This window comes from Papio anubis, chromosome 4 (assembly GCF_008728515.1).
Source record: "Papio anubis isolate 15944 chromosome 4, Panubis1.0, whole genome shotgun sequence".
NCBI classification, from domain to species: domain Eukaryota; kingdom Metazoa; phylum Chordata; class Mammalia; order Primates; family Cercopithecidae; genus Papio; species Papio anubis.
The window spans coordinates 135,376,810-135,396,915 of NC_044979.1; the positions used below are offsets into that span (position 1 = coordinate 135,376,810).

At 52.3% G+C, this 20,106-nt stretch overlaps 1 protein-coding gene across 3 annotated transcripts in view; it reads right to left on the reverse strand.

Annotated features, from left to right (window-relative positions):
* Nucleotides 1–20,106, reverse strand: part of GTF2IRD1 (GTF2I repeat domain containing 1) — a 145,569-nt gene that overhangs the window by 86,318 nt on the left and 39,145 nt on the right. For all 3 annotated transcript variants that reach the window (XM_031665466.1, XM_031665465.1, XM_031665467.1), the window contains exon 2: nt 4,040–4,168. In XM_031665466.1, coding sequence (XP_031521326.1) covers nt 4,040–4,162 — 123 coding nt within the window. In that variant the 5' untranslated portion in view covers nt 4,163–4,168. The remainder of the gene's footprint in view (nt 1–4,039; nt 4,169–20,106) is intronic.

Here is a 20,106-nt window from a genome sequence, read left to right on the forward strand (position 1 = left end):
GGGCTTGGGTATGGGGATTCAATGGTTGGGGGAAAAGATCTCTAAACTGGGACATCCTATATGGGTAAACACGGAGCTGGCTATCCTCATGGCCCCACAGTCGAGGTCTGCAGCCCCATAGCACAGAGGCCTTAATATGGGGGGGTCCCTGCAACCGAGACCACCAGCATCTCAGCTCTCTGACCCACCCCACCAGGAAAACCCTGATTGTGCCGAAAAAATGCTGTTTTTCATCTGAGTCAGGTAGTGCTGGCAGCTATAGAGTCTGGCTTCCAATTGCAGTTCTGTGCTGTGTGGCCTGGGACAGGTAACCTCTCTGGGCCATCATCTGGCCTATGGTGCCAGCCCCAGCCTGGAATCGCTCTGGTTAGGAAGGTGCGGGAGGCGTGGGGCCAGGAGGTCTGTCCTCCAGGGTCCCTACTGGAAAATTAAAACACAGGGCATTCATTTTCTTCTAAGATGAAAACAAAAGCTTGCTGTTCCCTTTCTGCGTGGAACACTGTAGAGTATTAACAAAAAATAAAACAAATAAATCCAGCTGTTTCTCATCCATCACAGCTGAAAGAGCTGCTTCATGCCACAGTCACCGCTCAGCTGAAGACGCCGAGACCGTGGCAGAAAACTCACCCACCTAAAGGCACCCAGAGCTGGTGGGGAAGAGGATCTGAGATTGGGGGCGGGTGACGAAGGCACATCCCTTCATTCCACCCTCCCTACAGGCCACCAAAAGACCCTGGCATTTGGAGGAGGCTGGACTTAAGTCACTGCTAAGCAAATGTCATTGTCCCATGAGGGTCCCTCAGGAAGCCCTTAAAAGGCCCAGGGACAGGGGGAGCCTGTCTTGTTCACACCGCTAGGATAACTAGAGGGTCACGTGCTCCTCCAGGGAGGTTCTGATACACTCACTAGACCACTGCTACCTAGTAGAACTTTTTTTTTTTTTGAGACAGAGTTTCACTCTGTTACCCAGGCTGGAGTGCAGTGGCCAGATCTCAGCTCACTGCAAGCTCCGCCTCCCGAGTTCATGCCATTCTCCTGCCTCAGCCTCCCGAGTAGCTGGGACTACAGGTGCCCGCCACCTCACCCGGCTAGTTTTTTGTATTTTTTAGTACAGACAGGGTTTCACCGTGTTAGCCAAGATGGTCTCGGTCTCCTGACCTCGTGATCCGCCCGTCTTGGCCTCCCAAAGTGCTGGGATTACAGGCTTGAGTCACTGCGCCTGGCCTTTTTTTTTTGATAGAAAGTCTTGCTCTGTCACCCAGGCTGGAGTGTAGTGGCACGACCTTGGCTCACTGCAACCTCCGCCTCCCAGACTCAGGCAATTCTCCTGCCTCAGCCTCCCGAATAGCTAGGACCACAGGCGTGCACCACCATGCCCAGCTAATTTTTGTATTTTCAGTAGAGATGGAGTTTCACCATGTTGGCCAGGCTGATCTCAAAGTCCTGGTCTCAAGTGATCTGCCCCACTCAGCCTCTCAGGGTGCTGGGATTATACGCGTGAGCCATTGTGCCTGGCCCACCCAGTGTAACTTTCTATGATAATGAACATATTCTACCTCTGCACTGTCCAATCCGTAGACACCAGCCACTTCTGACTACTGAGCACGTAAAATGAGGCTGGTGCAACTGAACAACTGAGTTGCTTATTTCATTTTAACTAATTAGAATTTAAATGAATTAGGCGCGGTGGCTCATGCCTGTAATCCCAGCACTTTGGGAGGCTGAGGAAGGTGGATCACCTGAGGTCAGGAGTTTGAGACCGGCCTGGCTAACATGGTGAAACCCTCTCTCTACTAAAAATACAAAAAATTAGCCAGGCGTGGTGGCGCACGCCTGTAATCCCAGCTACTCAGGAGGCTGAGGCAAGAGAATCACTTGAGCCCAGGAGGTGGAGGTTGCAGTGAGCCAAGATTGCGCCACTGCACTCCAGTCTGGGCAACAGAGCAAAACTCTCCAAAAAAAAAAAAAAATTGCAAATAGCCACAGGTAGCTAGTGGCCATGGGATCGCCCATCACTGCCCACGTCAGCCACACTTCCACCACTGCCAAGCTCACAGTGCTTCAGGACACAGGGCTGAGCTCCTCGGGCCCCCTCCTCATGAAGGTCACTCTGCATAGGGGAGGGGTCGTTATGGAGAGAGTGTGGCACCCAGTTACTTTTCCAGGGGTGTCTCCCACCACTGCCCCAAACACCACCTAAGCAGCCCTTGAGCCATCTACACCAGGAATAGCTTGAAGGGGGTCCTTTTGTTTTTCGGGGAGACTTTGTATGCAGAAGCTCACTTTAAAACCTGGTCTTGCTGGGCCGGGTGCAGTGGCTCACGCCTGTAATCCCAACACTTTGAGAGGCTGAGGTGGGCGGATCACGAGGTCAAGAGATTGTGACCATCCTGGCCAACATGGTGAAACCCCGTCTCTACTAAAAGTACAAAAATTAGCTGGCCACGTGTGGTGGCGGATGCCTGTAGTCCCAGCTACTCGGGAGGCTGAAGCAGGAGAATTGCTTGAACCTGGGAGGCGGAGGGTGCGGTGAGCCGAGTTTGCGCGACTGCACTCCAGCCTGGGTGACAGAGCGAGACTCCATCTCAAAAAAAAAACCAAACAACTGGTCATGCTGTGTGACTTCGGGCAAGGTCCTACTCTCTCTGCGCTTCATCATCCTAAAATGCAGGGGTGCAGCTAACTGATGTCAGACAGGTTTTTAATTTTATTTTTATTAAAAAAATTTTTTTTTAATTGAGAGAGTCTCGTTCTGTTGCCCAGGCTGGAGTGCAGTGGCGTGATCTCGGCTTGCTGCAACCTCCGCCTCCCAGGTTCAAGCAATTCTCCTGCCTCATCCTCCTGAGTAGGCGGGATTACAGGCATGTGCCACCATGCCAGTCTAATTTTTTTATTTTTATTTATTTATTTTTTTTGAGATGAAGTCCCCCTCTGTTGCCCAGGCGAGAGTGCAGTGGTGTGATCTCTGCTCACTGCAACCTCCACTTCCGGGGTTCAAGTGATTCTCCTGCCTCAGCCTCTCAAGTAGCTGGGATTACAGGCATGGGCCACCATGCCCGCCTAATTTTTGTATTTTTAGTAGAGATGGGATTTTGCCATGTTGGTCAGGCTGGTCTCGAACTCCTGACCCTAAGTGATCCACCCACCTCGGCCCCTAAAACTGCTGGGATTACAGGCGTGAGCCACCGTGCTGGGCCAGATTTTTTTTGAAGACTTGCATCACAGAACCTCCCGCCAGGAAAAGGCTGGAGGAAAATGATATTACGATGTCCTCATTTGGGATAAATTACTATAGGTCTAGGTATGCAGGCAATAGCGCCATATTATACAAAGCCTGGTTTCTCTCTTCCCGCCCGAGATGCAGTTAGAACTCTTGCTTTAATGTTGGGGATTACATCTTTCTAATGAATGCCTTCCCAGACATTATTCCTCAGATCACCTGCTAGGACATAGGCGTGTGGTTCATACCAGGGACAAAGTGGAAATGGCAAGAGGGGTGAAGGGACAAGGGGACGAGGGCTGGGAACTACTGTTTATTCCAGGGATAGATTTTTTTTCTGAGACGGAGTCTTGCCCTGTCACCCAGGCTGGAGTGCAATGGCGCGACCTCGGCTCACTGCAACCTCCGCCTCCCAGGTTCAAGCAGTTCTCCTGCCTCAGCCTCTTGAGTAGCTGGGATTACAGGCACCCACCACTACACCCAGTTAATTTTTTGTATCTTTAGTAGAGATGAGGTTTCACCATATTGGCCAGGCTGGTCTTGAACCCCTGACCTCGTGATCTGCCCGCCTCAGCCTCCCAAAGTGCTAGGATTACAGGCGTGAGCCACCGCGCCCGGCCCCAGGGCTAGATTTTTATGTACTGGATCTCACTGAAGTCTCCCACCCTTGACGCAGGCGTCGTGGCCCTAGCTGCAGTCAGATAAACTGAGGCTCAGGTCAGTGAAAGCTCCTTCGAGTGGCTGAGGTAGGATTTGAGCTACAAGGCAGGCGGGGACGCTCACCCTGTCCCCTCCTCCTGGGCGGGTGGGGACACTCACCATGGAGTCTAAGGCAGACACGAGGCTGGTGATGATCTCGTCTTTGCGGGTGAAGGCAGAGTTCCAGCGGTCGGGTCCACAGCCGTTGGCGGGGACGTCACAGCGCTTGCCCAGCAAGGCCATGGTCGCCTGTGGGGAGGGAGGAGGCAGTGGTGGTGGGCACAAGGCAGGGGGCTTGGCTCATGTGGCGCCCGCCCGCCCCAATCCACCTGACCCCCGGACTCCCACGGCTGCCTGTGTATCCAGGGCCGACCTTCCTTGGGCCCAAGGGCTTTATGTGTGATGGGATTAGAGCCTGCACAGGCCTGGGCACAGGTGGCAGGATAACTCGCACCCTGTGGCATGCCCTCCGAAGTCGGCACACACAAGCTGAGCCCAGCACCAGGACCAGTCTGTTGGGCAGGCCCCAACTGCCACCTCTCCCAACGTGGGCAGTTCTGGCCACAGCCCTCCCTTGCTCACACACCCTCCATGGTTCCCTGCTGCCCACATTAGCTCTCAACTCCTCAGCCTGGTATTCTAGCTACCTAGTCTCCTGTCCCCCACTCCAGATCCCCCTCACACTCCATGCTCCAGGTCCTCTAAGCTGTGCCACTCCCAGATGGACCGACATTCATGATCCCCTAGTCTGTGAGGGTTCAGTTCCCCCTGCCTCAAGCACCCTTCCTGGCCCTGCCATCATCTGCTGGTTGTCCTCGAAGCTTTTTTTAATTTTAAATTTAATTTTATTTCGAGACAGCGTCTTGCTCTGTTGCCCAGGCTGGAGTGCAGTGGTACAATATTGGCTCACTGCAACCTCCCCTTCCTGGGTCTGAGTGATTCTCCTGCCTCAGCCTCCCTGGTAGCTGGGATTACAGGTGCCACCATACATCTGGCTAATTTTTGTATTTTTAGTAGAGATAGGGTTTCACCATGTTGGCCAGGCTGGTCTTGAACTCCTGGCCTCAGGTGACCTGCCCTCCTCAGCCTCCCAAAGTGTTGAAAGTACAGGCATGAGCCACCTCACCCAGTCTCATCAAAGCTTTTAATTGTCCAACCTGCTGGCCCACCTCCTGTACCCCCAACCTGAAGCCCAGCAGGGTCAGAAGCCGGTGATGTCCTCCCCTCTGTTCCGCACACCTCTGAGCTCTGCCGTCACATTTCTGCATCAAGCCACGTGCTTCTGAGGCCAATGCCACCCCCACCGAGGCCTTCCAGCCTCAGTTTCCCTCCTAGCCAGGAGACTTGGCTTCAGGAATATTGAAAGATACAGCAGGGCCGAGGCTGCTTTGTCTCAGGTCGGGGGCTCCCCAGGACAGGACTGTGTCCCGTTGCAGTGGGATTCCTGGGGGACAGAGCTGCATCCTCCCCCTCAAGTCCAGAACCCCCAATTGTGGGTCCCCGTGGCATGGCACAGGCTTGCTGGGTATGACAGTGCCCAGCTGGGCACCCATGAGACACAAAGATGAGCCTCCCTCAGCCCCTGGTTCTACCCTGCCCCTCTCCTTCTTGACCCGGGGGGCACCCACAGCCTGCCCCAGGGCCTGGGCCTGCCCTCAAGGCAGCTGTCCCTGCACCAATCCAAGCAAAGAAGGCAGAGACCAGAGGCAGAGGCCTCTCGGTTCCCCTCTCTGGGCTCAGTCCCAGTGCTTTCTGTGTGGCCCCTGCTGGGTGTTGACAGCAGACAGCAGGGCTGCAGGACCCAAAGGAGCCTGTAAACCTGCTGCCTCCTACCTGCAGACAAGGAGTTTCTGCACCCAGTGGGGTAGGGAAGGCCCAGGCAGGAGGACCGCGGGGCTGGCGCCACAAAGGGCACCAGGCCTGGGGTGTCTTCTGCTGCCATGGGTGCCCCTGCCAACTGTAAGCTCTTTGAGGGCAGAAACCAGGTCTGCCTGCCACTGTCACACCCCAGGGCCTCAATCAGTGCCCAATGTACATGAGGCCCAAGGTGTGTGGTCCCAGCCACAGACAGACCTTGCAGTAGGTCATGATGTATGATCATTGGCCAATGACAGAGAACAGGAGATGTCAGAGTGCATCACACTTCACTAGGCCAGAGGTGTCCAGCCTCAGGGACAGAAACGTCCTGAGAAATGAGAGACACATCAGAGCTCAGCGCTGGCCTCGGTTCTGGCTCTCCTCTGCTTTTTGGCTGCGGATAAATATTGATTTAAACAACTGGCCGGTAGGCGTTTGGCCAAAATGTATGTTGAGTTTGCTGCTAAATGTTTAGAAAAGACATTTCTTCTTCTGGGTTCCAATTTTATAGAACTTTGAAATCCGCTGTATTAAGGGATGCAGAGGCGGTGACAGGCCATGGATGAGACACAGGCCATGGATGAGACCCACTGATGAACCAAGGGGTGGCCAGTGGCCACGACGGGGGATATTCCATGGCAGGAAGCCTGCAGGAGGGTCTTGCATGTGACCGGACTTCGTAAAAGATCCAGCTGAGAGGTCTGCTGCCTGGGGGCTGGAAGGTGTCCCCCTCCCCCCAGCCACCCCCTGCCAGCCGGTCCCTTGAACTATTCCCACAAAGGCCTTAGGGCTGCCAGCCTCCCAGCTGCTGAGGCCCAAATCAAATCAGGGCAAAGCAGGAGCCACCAGACAGCCATCCAGCCCTGGGCTCCCGGCTGCCCCAGACAGCGGCCGGCTCCTTCCAGTAAAGGCTCTAATCCATTTAGGAAGAAACCAGGGACTCCAGGAGGGAGGGACAGAGAGAGGGAAGAAGGGCTGGGCTGTGGGCCATCCCCGGTTCCTTGTCCCGGTCATCCAGGCTTGTAGGACCTTCTGTCCTGAGCCACAGCCCGGTGGGCGGACTTGGGGAGCATGGAGAGAGACGCCTACTCCCTGCAAATGCCCAGGGCCTCAGATGGAGGGAGAGGCAGGTTCCACGTGCCTGGAGCAAGAATGCAGCGGGGGAAGATGAGACCCAGGCCCAGGTGTGCTAGGACCACCTCGGGTGAGTCCTGAAACCTTGAGATTTTCCATTTGTAAAGTGGGAATGGTTCTAAACAGAAAATGAAGGCAGAGGCTGGGTACAGTGGCTCACGCTTATAGTCCCGGCACTATGGGAGGCCGAGGCGGGAGGACTGCTTGAGACAAGGAGCTCGAGGCTGTACTGAGCTATGACGGCAACACTGCACTCCAGCCTGGGTGACAGAGCAAGACCCTGTCTTTTAAATAAAAAATAAAAATTCTGATAGCATGGCTGTGCACAGTGGCTCACGGCTGTAATCCTAGCACTTTGAGAGGGTGAAGTGGGCAGATCACTTGAGCTCAGGAGTTTGAGACCAGCCTGGACAACATGATGAAACCCCAACACTACTAAAAATACAAAAATTAGCTGGACGTGGTAGCGTGCGTGCCTGTAATCTCAGTTACTTGGGAGGCTGAGGCAGGAGAATCGCTGGAACCCAGGAGGCAGAGGTTGCAGTGAGCCGAGATGGCGCCATTGCACTCCAGCCTGGGCAACACAGCAACACTCCATTGAAAAAAAAAAAAAAGTAAAAATTCTGATGGCAGCATTGGCCCGCATGAGCTACTGTCCTTCCTCTAGCATCACTCTGTTTTAGAGATGAGAAAGGCACTTGCCCCAGGCCTCAGCCAGTGCACGGGGGGAAGAAGGTTGTCTGTCTCCAACTTTGCTGGTGTCCTTGCTGTCACCATGTGGCAGGAAGACCACGCTTCCCACATTCACAGGGACTCAGGGAACAGACCAGCTGCTCACATGCAGAGCTGACACACAGCCAACCGGGCCCAACTCGACATTCCTGGGTTTAGCACAGAAAGTTCCGTCTCCTGGGAAACCCCTCAGTCCCGGGCCACCTAGGATGGTTGGTCACCCTGCAACGCAGGGAGCAATGGGAACAGGAGCCCAGATGCCTCTCTCAGCAGCCAAAAACACAGACACTCGCGAGGAAGAGAAATGTCCCACATGTCCATCCTTTGAGTTCAAAAAGTCAACTTCCCTTAATAAAGTGAGAGACGTGTCTGTTCACTGCAGCACTATTCACAATAGCAAAGACATAGATTGAACCCAGGTGCCCATCAACGGTAGAATGGATAAAGAAAATGTGCTACATGCACACCATGGAATATTATGCAGCCATAAAAAAGAACCAAATCATGTCCTTTGCGGCAACATGGAAGTAGCTGGAGGTCATTATCCTATGCAAATTAACATAGAAACAGAAAACCAAATATCAAATGTTCTCACTTAAAAGGGGAGCTAAACGTTGGGTACTCATGGACATAAAGATGGGAATGACAGACACCAAGGCCTCCAAAAGCAGGGAGAGAGGGGAAAAGGAGAGGTTGAAAAACTACTTATTGGGTGCTATGCTCACTACCCGGGTGATGAGATCAATTGTACCCCGAATCTCAGCATCATGCAATATCCCTTTGTAACAAACCTGCACATGTACCCCCAGAATCTAAAATAAAGTTAAAATTATTATTGTTTTTGAGACAGAGTCTCACTGTCACCCAGATTGGAGTGCAGTGGTGAGATCTCGGCTCACTGTGGCCTCCGCCTCCCATGTCCAAGCGATTCTCCTGCCTCAGCCTCCTAAGTAGCTGGGATTACAGGTGCCCGCCACCATGCCCAGCTAATGTTTCTATTTTTAGTAGAGATGGGGTTTCCCTATGTTGGCCAGGCTGGTCTCGAACTCCTGACATCAAGTGATCCACCCACCTCGGCCTCCCAAAGTGCTGGGAATACAGCCCGGCCTAAAAGTTGAAATTATTAAAGTAATAATAATAATGTGACGGCTGGGTGCGGTGGCTCAAGCCTGTAATCCCAGCACTTTGGGAGGCTGAGACGGGTGGATCACGAGGTCAGAAGATCAAGACCATCCTTGCTAACACGGTGAAACCCCATCTCTACTAAAAAATACAAAAAACTAGCCAGGCGAGGGGGCGGGCGCCTGTAGTCCCAGCTACTTGGGAGGCTGAGGCAGGAGAATGGCGTAAACCCGGGAGGCGGAGCTTGCAGTGAGCTGAGATCCAGCCACTGCACCCCAGCCTGGGTGACAGAGCGAGACTCCGTCTCAAAAAAAAAAAAAAAATGTGAGAGACTTAAAGCCCCCAAAAGGCAGAGCTGGGATGGGTGGAGGGAAGTCCGCTGGGAAGACCCCAGGTTACAGTCCAGGAATTGTGGAAGAGCTGCTGTCACATCTGTCCCATCACCCAGCTCCCAATTTTGCTCCGCCCACCTGTGAAGCAATGATGGCTGGTAGCTCAGCTGCTGCCAACACCTGCTGTTCAGTGCCCAGGCTCCTGGGCCCCATCCCATCAGAGGTGACCGCTCCCTGGGCAGCGGGGCCCCGCACATTATATTTTTTTTTTTTTTTTTGAGATGGAGTCTCACTCTATTGCCCAGGCTGGAGTGCAGTGGCATGATTTCAGTTCACTGCAACTGCAACCTCCACCTCCCGGGTTCAAGCAATTCTCCTGCCTCAGCCTTCCAAGTAGCTGGGATTACAGGCATGCTCCACCACACCTGGCTAATTTTTATATTATTAGTAGAGACATGGTTTCACCATGTTGGTCAGGCTGGTCTCGAACTCCTGACCTCAAGTGATCTGCCCACCTCGGCCTCCCAAAGTGTTGGGATTACAGGTGTGAGCCACCGCGCCCGGCCAGGACACTGTATTTTTAAGTTCACAGGGGACTCTTACACCCAGCCAGGTGCAGGGCCTGGGTCATCTTCAGGGATGTTCCCTACTCCAGACTCCAAGAAGCTCAGCTTCCCTGCTTGCCTGCCGCCTGCCCTGTGTCTTGCCAGGGACTCCTTGCCCAGACAGCAGCAGATTTGCCGGCCGCCGAGAGCTGGAGGCCAGCCCGGACCCTGAGCCAAAGATTAGCCAAGCGCTTGTGCCCACGTCTGAGTCAGTGCTGCCCCGACTCAAGGCAGGGCTGCCTCCAGGCTGGGGGACTCCCACAGGAGTCTAGCCCAGAGAGCCCACTTTCTAGCCAACCCTGGGGCCAGGGTGACAGTGAAGTAACAGAAATCCAGCTGCAATTTCCGATCCCAAACACCCTGCACCCGGCGCTCAGGGCCAGCTAGGAGGATAGCAGCGAGTGAGCTAACGCATGAGCCTATTCTGCCGCCCACAGCCTGGATGTCTGGGAAACAGGTGTTCCCGCTGGCTGGTTCTGACCGATTCACCCCAGTGAAGTGCAGCCTAGTGGGAGGTGGGAAAAGGCATGTAGACAAAAGAACAAGGCTAAGACAAATCTCCTGGCTCAGCCCGTTTAAAAAAAGACTCCCCTTCCTGGCTGGGCATGGTGGCTCACGCCTATAATTCCAGCATTCTGGGAGGCCAAGGTGGGAGGATGGCTTGAGGCCAGGAGTTCGAGACCAGCCTGGGAAACACGGCAAAACCCTGTCTCTACAATAAATACAGAAATTAGCTGGGCATATGCCTGTGGCGCCAGCTACTCGGGAGGCTGAGACGGGAGGATCGCCTGAGCCAGGAGTTTGAGGCCACGGTGAGCTACGATTGTGCCACTGTACTGCAGCCTGGGAGACAGAGCAACACCCTGTCTCTAAACAACAACAAAGGCCAGGTGCGGTAGCTCACACCTGTAATCCCAGCATTTTGGGAGGCTGAGGTGGGTGGATCACTTGAGGTCAAGAGTTCAAGACCAGTTTGGCCAATATGGTGAAACCCCACCTCTACTAAAAATTAAAAAATTAGCCGGGCACAGTGGTGGGTGCCTGTTGTTCCAGCTACTTAGGTAGCTGAGACAGGAGAATCACTTGAACCCAGGAGGTGGAGGCTGCGGTGAGCAGAGATGACGCCACTGCACTCCAGCGTGGGTGACAGAGTGAGACTCCATCTCGAAAAAATAACAAAACAAAACAAACAAACAAACAAACAAACCAAACTCCCCTCCCCCACCCACCACCTTAGATGCCCTTCACAGAGAGGACAGCCAAGAGGCCCAGAGCCAAAAAAGTAAGTGCCAAGGTGGCATGGAGCTTGGCATCTGGCCCAGGGGCTCGGCCATGACTCTCCCTGGCGTGAGCTCGGTAGAGCTCGAGGACCACCCCCTCCAGAGAGAACAAAGGGAAGGAGTCACAGGGCTGTTTCCTAAATACCGGGACCAGGTTTAATTCTCACAAGTTCTCATTTTACAGAGGAGGAATTCCAACCCGAAGACCCCACCGCAAGGATGTGGCAAAGCTGAAACCTGAGCTCAGGTTGTACCGACTAAATCCGGGTTCCCATCACCCCATGACGCAGCCTTCAAGCCCCTTCGCCCTGGGATGATGACAGCAGTGGGCTCGGCTCTGCACTGCCCAACCCTGCCCAGCAGTGAACAGGGGAGACCACCCAGCTGGGACCCAGGGAGGAGGCAAAGAGGAGACCCCTAGGCAGAGTCTGTTTCTCCTGCGTGGGCTTGTCCTGCACCCAGGGCCAATGTGGCCCTAGGGGGCATCTAGAACCCTCCCCTCCTCTTCTCCCCAAGTGTCCCCAGAGCTTCGGAAAAGTCTGTGCTTAAAGAAGGATTCAATGAAATAACTTTCTAAAAAGAGAATACATACATACATACATAAAGAAGCAGGACTGTACCAGCCTGGGCAACATAGCAAGACCCCACCTCTACAAAAATAAAAAAAAAATAGCCAGGCGTGGTGGTCCACACCTGTGGTCCCAGCTAGTCAGGAGGCTGAGGCAGAAGGATCAGATGAGCCCAGGGGTTCAAGGCTGCAGAGAGCTGTGATCGTGCCGTTACACTCCAGGCTGGGTGACAGAGCAAGACCCTGCCTCCAAAAATAAAAATTTTTAAAAAGGAAGCATCAGTGTGTCAGAGCATGCAAATGCAACGGGTATGTGTGTATGAGACAGAAAAGACCACACACATGATGCAAAGAAAGAGGACAGTTAAGAAAGGGACACACACACACATACACGAACAACCTCAGCCAGGGTGACACTGAGAGGCCTGGCCTGCTGGCTGGGGACGGTCACTTGTCTGCACTGGCTTGGGGTTGAACCAAAAAACCAAATGTCACAGCTCTCCAACCGGCACACCCATCACGCCACCGAATTTTCTTTTTTTTCTTTTTCTTTTTTAACAAAACAGATAGGGTCTCGCTGTTTCCCAGGCTGGTCTCAAACTCCTGAGCCCAAGCGATCCACCCACCTTGGCCTCCCAAAGTGCTAGGATTACAGGCGTGAGCCACCACATTAGGCCCACCGAATTTTCAGAAAAGCACCATGAGGTGGTTCTAATCCATGTTACATCTTGGGGGGCTAAGGCTTGGGAGGGGAAGCGTGCTGCTCAAGGTCATTTGTGGCAGCTGTTCAAGGTCATTTGTGACATTTGATGGGTCGCCTGTGAGCCAGTTCAGCCCAAACCCAAGCCCTTCCCCCATGCACCAGCATGCCCAGGCCCCTCAGCAGCAGGGACACACATGCGGGCCCCCTCAGCTGGGAGTCTCTCAGGCCTTTCTTGCTCCCCACAAGTGGTACATTCATTCATTCATTCATTCATTCCTTTGTGTGTGCATTCATTCACTAATTCTTTGGTGTGTACATTCACTCATTCATTTCTTTGTGAGCATTCATTCACTCATTCCTTGGTGTGTGCATGCATTCTTTCGTGTGCATTCTTTAATTCCTTTGTGTGCATTCATTCATTCATTCCTTGGTGTGTGCACTCATTCATTCATTCCTTGGTATGTACATTCATTCCTTTGTGTGCATTCATTCATTCCTTGGTGTGTGCATTCATTTCTTGGTGTATCCATTCATTCCTTTGTGTGCACGCATTCATTCACGTATGCATTCATTCAATCCTTGGTGTGTGCATGCATTCCTTTGTATGCATTCATTCATTCATTCCTTACTGTGTGCATTCATTCCTTTGTGTGCATTCATTCATTCCTTGATGTGTGCATTTATTCATTGCTCCCTTCCTTCCTTCCCTCCTCTCCCTCCCTCTCTCCCTTCTCCCCCTTCCTTCTTTCCTTCCCTCCCTCCCTTCCTTCCTCGCACACTTTTGAACCCTCAGGGCAATAATCATTCCCTGTGCTTATTGGCTCCCACCTAGGTCATACTGGGTAAGAACAGAGAGGACACCTCCGCCGGGCCATCAGCTGGGACCTAGTCCAAGGCAGTGAGCTGTAAGTGGGGAGGGGCCACTCTGCAAGAACTCAGCAGGAGCTGGAGGCCTGGTAGGTCATGGCAAGGCTGGGAGTGGGAGGAACACAGCCTGGGTGCCTTCCCTGGCCTCCCCTCCCCACCCCCACTCATTCACTCAACACCTACCAGGAGGCTGCTCTGTGCCAGGCCCCGCCTGCCCTCCTCCAGCTCACAGGGCCAGTGTGCCCAGAAAGAATTACAGGACCAGTCTGGGCAGGTGGCTCAAGCCTGTAATCCAAGCACTTTGGGAGGCCGAGGTGGGAGGATCACTTGAGGTCAGGAGTTTGAGACCAGCCTGGCCAACATGATGAAACCCCATCTCTACTAAAAATACAAGAAATTAGCTGGAGGTGGTGGTGCACGCCTATAGTCCCAGCTACTAGGGAGGCTGAGGCAGAAGAATTGCTAGAACCTGAGAGTTGGAGGCTGCAGTGAGCTGAGATCTTGCCACTGCACTCCAGCCTGCATGAAAGAGTGAGATTCCATCTTATTAAAAATAATAATAAGAAGAATTACAGGACCATGAAAGAAGGACAAGCGGAGAAGCTCGCCCAGGCACAGAGCTTGACACTGGGGAAAGGGGTTACCTATGTTTTATTTAATTGTTTTATTTACTTAGTTTTGGGGGAGGAGGGGCCTGAAACAAGGCTTCCCTGAGTTGATGACTGTTGAGGTGGGTTTTGAAGAGTGAACAGGAGTTCTCTGGGTACAGGAGTGGAAGGATAATATACTGTTGTTTCCATGGAGAGAAGCAAAGGGAAGAAGCTTGGCTTAGAGAGAGACAACCTTTGTTCTGTGAGTAAAGAGAAGTTTTGGACAGAATCAACAGAATAAAAAGGCAAACCACAGAATGGGCGAAAATATTTGTAAATAGTATATTGGTAAGGGATTAATATCCAGGATATGCAGACACCTCCTAATACTCAACCACTAAGACTAGGTGCAGTGGTTCACGCCTGTAATCCTAGCAGTTTGGGAGGCCAAGGTGGAGGATCACTTGAGGCCAGGAGCTCGAGACGTGGGCAACACAGTGAGACCTCATCTCCATTAATAATAATAGTAATAATCCAATTAAAAAATAGGCAAATGACTTGAGTAGACCTCTCCCCTAAGAAGATATACAAATGGCCAGAAAGCAGATGAAAAGATGCCCAACATCACTAAAGATTAGCAAAATGCAAATCTAAACTCCACCTCACACCCACCAGGATACCTACTATAAAAACACAGGAAGGCCAGGCGCGGTGGCTCACGCCTATAATCCCAGCACTTTGGGAGGCCGAGGAGGGTGGATCATCTGAGGTCAGGAGTTCGAGACCAGCCTGACCAACATGGCAAAACCCCGTCTCTACTAAAAATACAAAAAATTAGCCAGGCGTGGTGGCGGGCACCTGTAATCCCAGCTACTAGGGAGGCTGAGGTAGGAGAATTGCTTGAACCCAGGAGGTGGAGGTTGCAGTGAGCTGAGATCACGCCATTGCACTCCAGCCTGGGCAACAAAAGCGAAACTCTGTTTCAAAAAACAAAAACAAAAACAAAAAAAACACAGGACAAAAACAAGAGCTGGTGAGAATGTGGGGAAATTGGAATGCTGTGCGCTGCTGGCAGGGATGCAAAATGGTACAGGCACTGTGGAAAACAGCATGGTGGTTCCTCAAAAAATTAAAAATAGGACTACCAACCAGGTCCAGTGGCTCATGCCTGTAATCCCAGCACTTTGGGAGGCTGAGGCAGGAGGATTGCTTGAGCTCAGGAGTTCGAGAGCAGCCTGAGCAACATGGCGAGATCCCATCTCTACAGAAAATACAAAAATTAGCTGGGTGTGGTGGTGCACACCTGTAGTCCCAGCTACTTAGCAAGCTGAGGTGGGAGGATGGCTTGAGCCTGGGGAGGTCGGGGCTGCAGTAAGCTATGACTGTACAGCTGCACTCCATGTTTAAACTCTTGCAAATAATGTTGCTATTAACATGAGTATGCAAATCACTTGGCAACCCTGTTTTCAATTATTTGGGGTATATATCCAGAGGTGGAACTGCTGGATTGTATAGTAGTTCTGTTTTTATATTTTATTTTATTGAGAAAGAGTCTCACTCTGTTGCCCAGGCTGGATTGCACTGGTGTGATCATAGCTCACTGCAGCCTCAAATTCCTGGGTTCAAGAAATCTTCCCACCTCAGCCTTCCGAGCAGCTGGGACTACAGGTGTGCACCACCATGATGGGCTAATTTTAAATTTTTTTGTAGAGATGGGGTCTTGCTGTGTTGTCCAGGCTGGTCTTGAACGCCTGGCCTCAAACAATCCTCCCACCTCAGCCTCCCAGCATGCTGGGATTATAGGCATAAGATACCATGCCCGGTCTTAATACAATTTTTCAAAATTGGGGGCGGGGGAAAGACAGGAAGTATTTGGTTGCTCTCATTGTCCAGTGTGGAGTGTCATTCCTAAGACTAGAGAGGACACTCAGTGACCTTTGCTAGAATGGGGTGGAGAGAGGAAGGGGGTACCTAACAAGCACATCTCTGCCCCAGGTGAGTGTGAGCACTAGCAACTCCACACACACATGCATGCACACCCACACACACGCCAAGACACTTCCACGCACGCACACACACCCACACGCACACACACCCACACGCACACAGCCACACACATACATGCACACCCACAACACATGAACACCCACACATACATGCACACACCCACTCGCACACATACACACGCACACCTACACGCACACATATGCATGCACACCCACACATGCACAAACACACCCCACACGCACACACCCCCACACATACATGCACACACACACGCACACCCACAGCACATGCATACCCACACGCACACATACATACACACGCACACCCACACGCACACATATCATGCATGCACACCCACACACATATGCATGCACACCCACACACACATACCCACATATACATGCAGACATTACGTAACGCTCTATATGCACATGTAACACACTCCACACACATGTAATACCCCTACCCACATACATGCACACCCACACCCATCCACACATACATGTAATACACACGCATTACCCCCACACATATATGTATTCCACATATGTGACATTAATTTACATTAATATATGTATCATTACATTGACACCTTCACATGCATTACGCATGTGACACCCACATGTGCACACACACACATGTGACACTTACATACATGCTACCCATTAATTCTCACATGCATACACATTATAGACACCCACATTACCCACACACACCCACACAGCCACTCACATGCATACACACATATGCACACGCGCATTGACACCCACATGCATACATGCATGCATACACACACCCACACACATACATATGCATACCCACACTCACATGGATACACACCCATGTGCACACAATACACACATGCACACACATGCATGCAAACTCACATGCATGTCCACACACACACACTTGCATGCACACTCACATACTCATTCACACACACATGCTAGTCCAAGTCCTCCTGGGGTCAGTTCTAGCACAGTCTGAATGCAGTGAAAACCTTCACGGAGAAGGTGGCTGGCCCCAGCCCCACTCGTGCTGGGACACAGAGATGGGCAGGGCATGACCGCACCCTCAAGAGGCTCAGTGTCCCATCAGGAGTCACACCACTGAGGAAGCTGAGCCCGTCTTCCCTCCAGAGCCCCACACTCCAGCCTGCAGGCCCCTGGGTGGGCCTTACACTGTCACTCAGGCCTTTGCACCTGCTGTGCCCTTTTTAAGAAATGCCGTTCCCCGCTGCTGGCTCCCTCTTAGCTGTAGTGGGTTCGTCAACACCTCCCGCTGTGCCCCTCGGTTGGGCTCCCTCAGCTCCTCCTTCCCTCCGCCTCCGGGGTGTGGAGGCGTCAGAGCCCCCATGCACCACTCCTGGAGAACAGGGCTGACTGCTTTCATCTGTGTGTGCCCAGGGCCTGCTACACTTAACAAGGCCTGGAAAGGCCTCCGAAGAGAGGAGCCATTGATGCAGGTTTGGAAGAATCAGGAGACATGGAGAAGGTGGGTGGCGAGGGATGGGGCAGTCCAGACAGAGGGGACAGCTCGGGCAAAGGCACTAAGGTACGAGTGAGCCCGATGGGGTGCGGCGTCTGTGGTGGGGCGGGCAGGCAGTGGAGCAGAACGCCAAAGTGCTGTTGGCACAGATTGCGGTCGGATTCTGGGGTTGTCCAGGGGGAAATGCTCTGAGACTGTCCTAGCCTCAGCCAGGAGCCTGGGCCTGGGCTCTGGAGGGCCCTTCCCACTCTTCCCGAAGAGGACATGCCCACCTGGAGCCTACACCCACTCTCCCACCCCAGGCACCTGGCTACTCAGACCCCTGGAATCCAGCTGGCAGATGCACCCTACTTCTGGGGCCCCAGGGCCCTCTTCTCTGGTCCCTCCTCCTGCAGTGGTTTTACATCTGACAATACATTCTTAGGCCAGGTGCGGTGGCTCATGCCTGTAATCCAGCACTTTGGGAGGCTGAGGCAGGTGGACTGCTTGAGATCAGGAGTTCGAGACCAAACTGGGCAACATGGTGAGACTCCTATCTCTATATAAAAAATTTTTTAAAGTTAGATAGGCATGGTGGTGCATACCTGTAGTCCCAGCTACTGGGGAGGCTGAGGCAAGAGGACCACTTGAGCCCAGGAAGTGGAGGCTACAGTGAGATGTGATCACACCACTGCACTCCAGCCTGAGTGACAGAGCAAGACCCAGTCTCTAAAAAATAAATAAGTTATTTTTGTTTGTTTGTTTGTTTCTTTAATAGAAATGGGAGTTTCCCTATGTTGCCCAGGCTGGTCTCGAACTCCCGGGCTCAAGGGATCTTCCCACCTCAGCTTCCCAAAGTGAAAAAAAAAAAAAAAAAATCAGTTCTTTAATACTTCTCCCAACAAGTGGTGTCATCTAATTCTCTTCTTTTGAACATGATTTGAATAAGGACCCACTTTGAACGAAGAGAATGTGTGGGCAGCTCCAACACGTGACCTCTGCAGTCAGGTACCCAAAGGTGCTAGACTTCCCCCAGCCGCTCACTCACTCTCAGACCCTTGCCCCTGGACTCTGAGCCAACACGTGGGAAGCCTGGGTATCGTGATGCCACGGTGCTGGAGGGGCCAAGGGGCATCAGGGAAGTCGGAGGGGCCCCGGCTGTTCCTCGGCTCAGGCCCCGAGCCAGCAAGTGAAACATCTTCAAAATGACCTCAAGCCCTGCTAACTTTTTATTTAGAGACGGGATCTCACTCTGTTGCCCAGGCTGGAGTGCAGTGGTGCGATCATAGCTCACTGCAGCCTCCAAATCTTGCCGGCAACCTTTTGATTGTAATTGTAGGAGAGATTGAGTGAGACCCATCTGGCTGAGCTCAGACAACTCTCAAACTGTGAAGAGTAAAAGAAGAAATGACCGTTGACACTGCTAATGTTGGGCTATTGGTTTATGCAGTCCAAGATCAATAACGGATACACCCTGAGGGCACACCAGGCTGACGCTGCTGTACCCCTCAAGGTGGGGCGGCTGTTTGGGAAAGTGGACACGGCTTGAGCTCAGGAGTTCAAGACCAGCCTGGGTAATATGGCAAGACCCCATCTCTACAAAAAATAAAAAAAAAATTAGCTGGGTGTGGTGGCGCATGCCTGTAGTCCCAGCTGCTCCAGAGGCTGAGATGGGAGGATCCCCTGAGCCCACGAGGTCAAGGCTGCAGTGAGCCAAGATCAGGCCACTGCACTCCAGCCTAGATATATGGCTTAGGGAGTCCACATAAATGAGAATAAGGTCCCCTCATAGGGGACAGAGCCGAGGTGGGTCAGCTGGGATCTTCCATTTGTCTCCTTTACCTGGCCAGCATCTATCACAGGAGAACCGGTCTACTAGAATGGCTGTTGGAGTTTGCCCTTAGAGACCCGAGATAGGGTCAAAAAATGACCCCCAAAAGACAGCCACGTCCTAATCCCGGAACCTGTAAGTGTTACCTTATATGGCAAAATCACTTTGCGGATGTGATTAAGGATCTTGAGATAAGGGATTATTCTGGCTTAGCCGGGTAGGCTCTAAATACCATCACATGCATCCTTATAAGAAGAGGTCATGGCCGGGCGTGGTGGCTCATACCTGTAAGCCCAGCACTTTGGGAGGCCGAAGTGGGAGGATCGCTTGAGCCCAGGAGTTTGAGACTGGCCTGGGAAACATAGTGAGACTCCATCTCTACAAAAAATAAAAAAAAATTAGCTGGGTGTGGTGGCGCATGCCTGTAGTCCCAATTACTCGGGAGGCTGAGATGGGAGGATCACCTGAGCCCAGGAGGTCAAGGATGCTGTGAGCTGAGATCACATCACTGCCCTCCAGCCTGAGCAACACAGTGAGATCCCTATCTCAAAAAAACAAAAGAGAAGAAGAGGTCATGCCAGGCACAGTGACTCATTCCTGTAATCCCAGTGCTTTAGGAGGCCAAGGCAGGAGGATCACTTCGAGTCAGGAGGATCACTTGAGGCTAAGAGTTTGAGACTAGCCTGGGCAACACAGCAAGACCCCAGCTCTACAAAAATTTTTTGAAAATAGGGTAGAGGAAGACTGGACATCCATATAGAAGAGAAGTCCAAGTGAAGACAAAGTAGAGAGAGATTGGAAGATGCTGGCCTTGAAGACTGGAGTGATGTGGCCACAAGCCCAGGAGTGCTGGCAACCCCCAGGAGCGAGAAGAGGCCAGGAACAGATTTCCCCCGAGAGCCTCTGGAGGGAGCATGGCATTGTCGGCACCTTGATTTTGGCCCAGTGGTAATGATTTTGGACCTTTGGCCTCCAGAACTGTGAGAATAGAAATTTTTGTTGTTCTCATAAAAACATGGGCAAAGTACATGAACAGACACTTTTCAAAAGGAGATGTACATGTAGCCAACAATCTCATGAAAAAAGACTCAA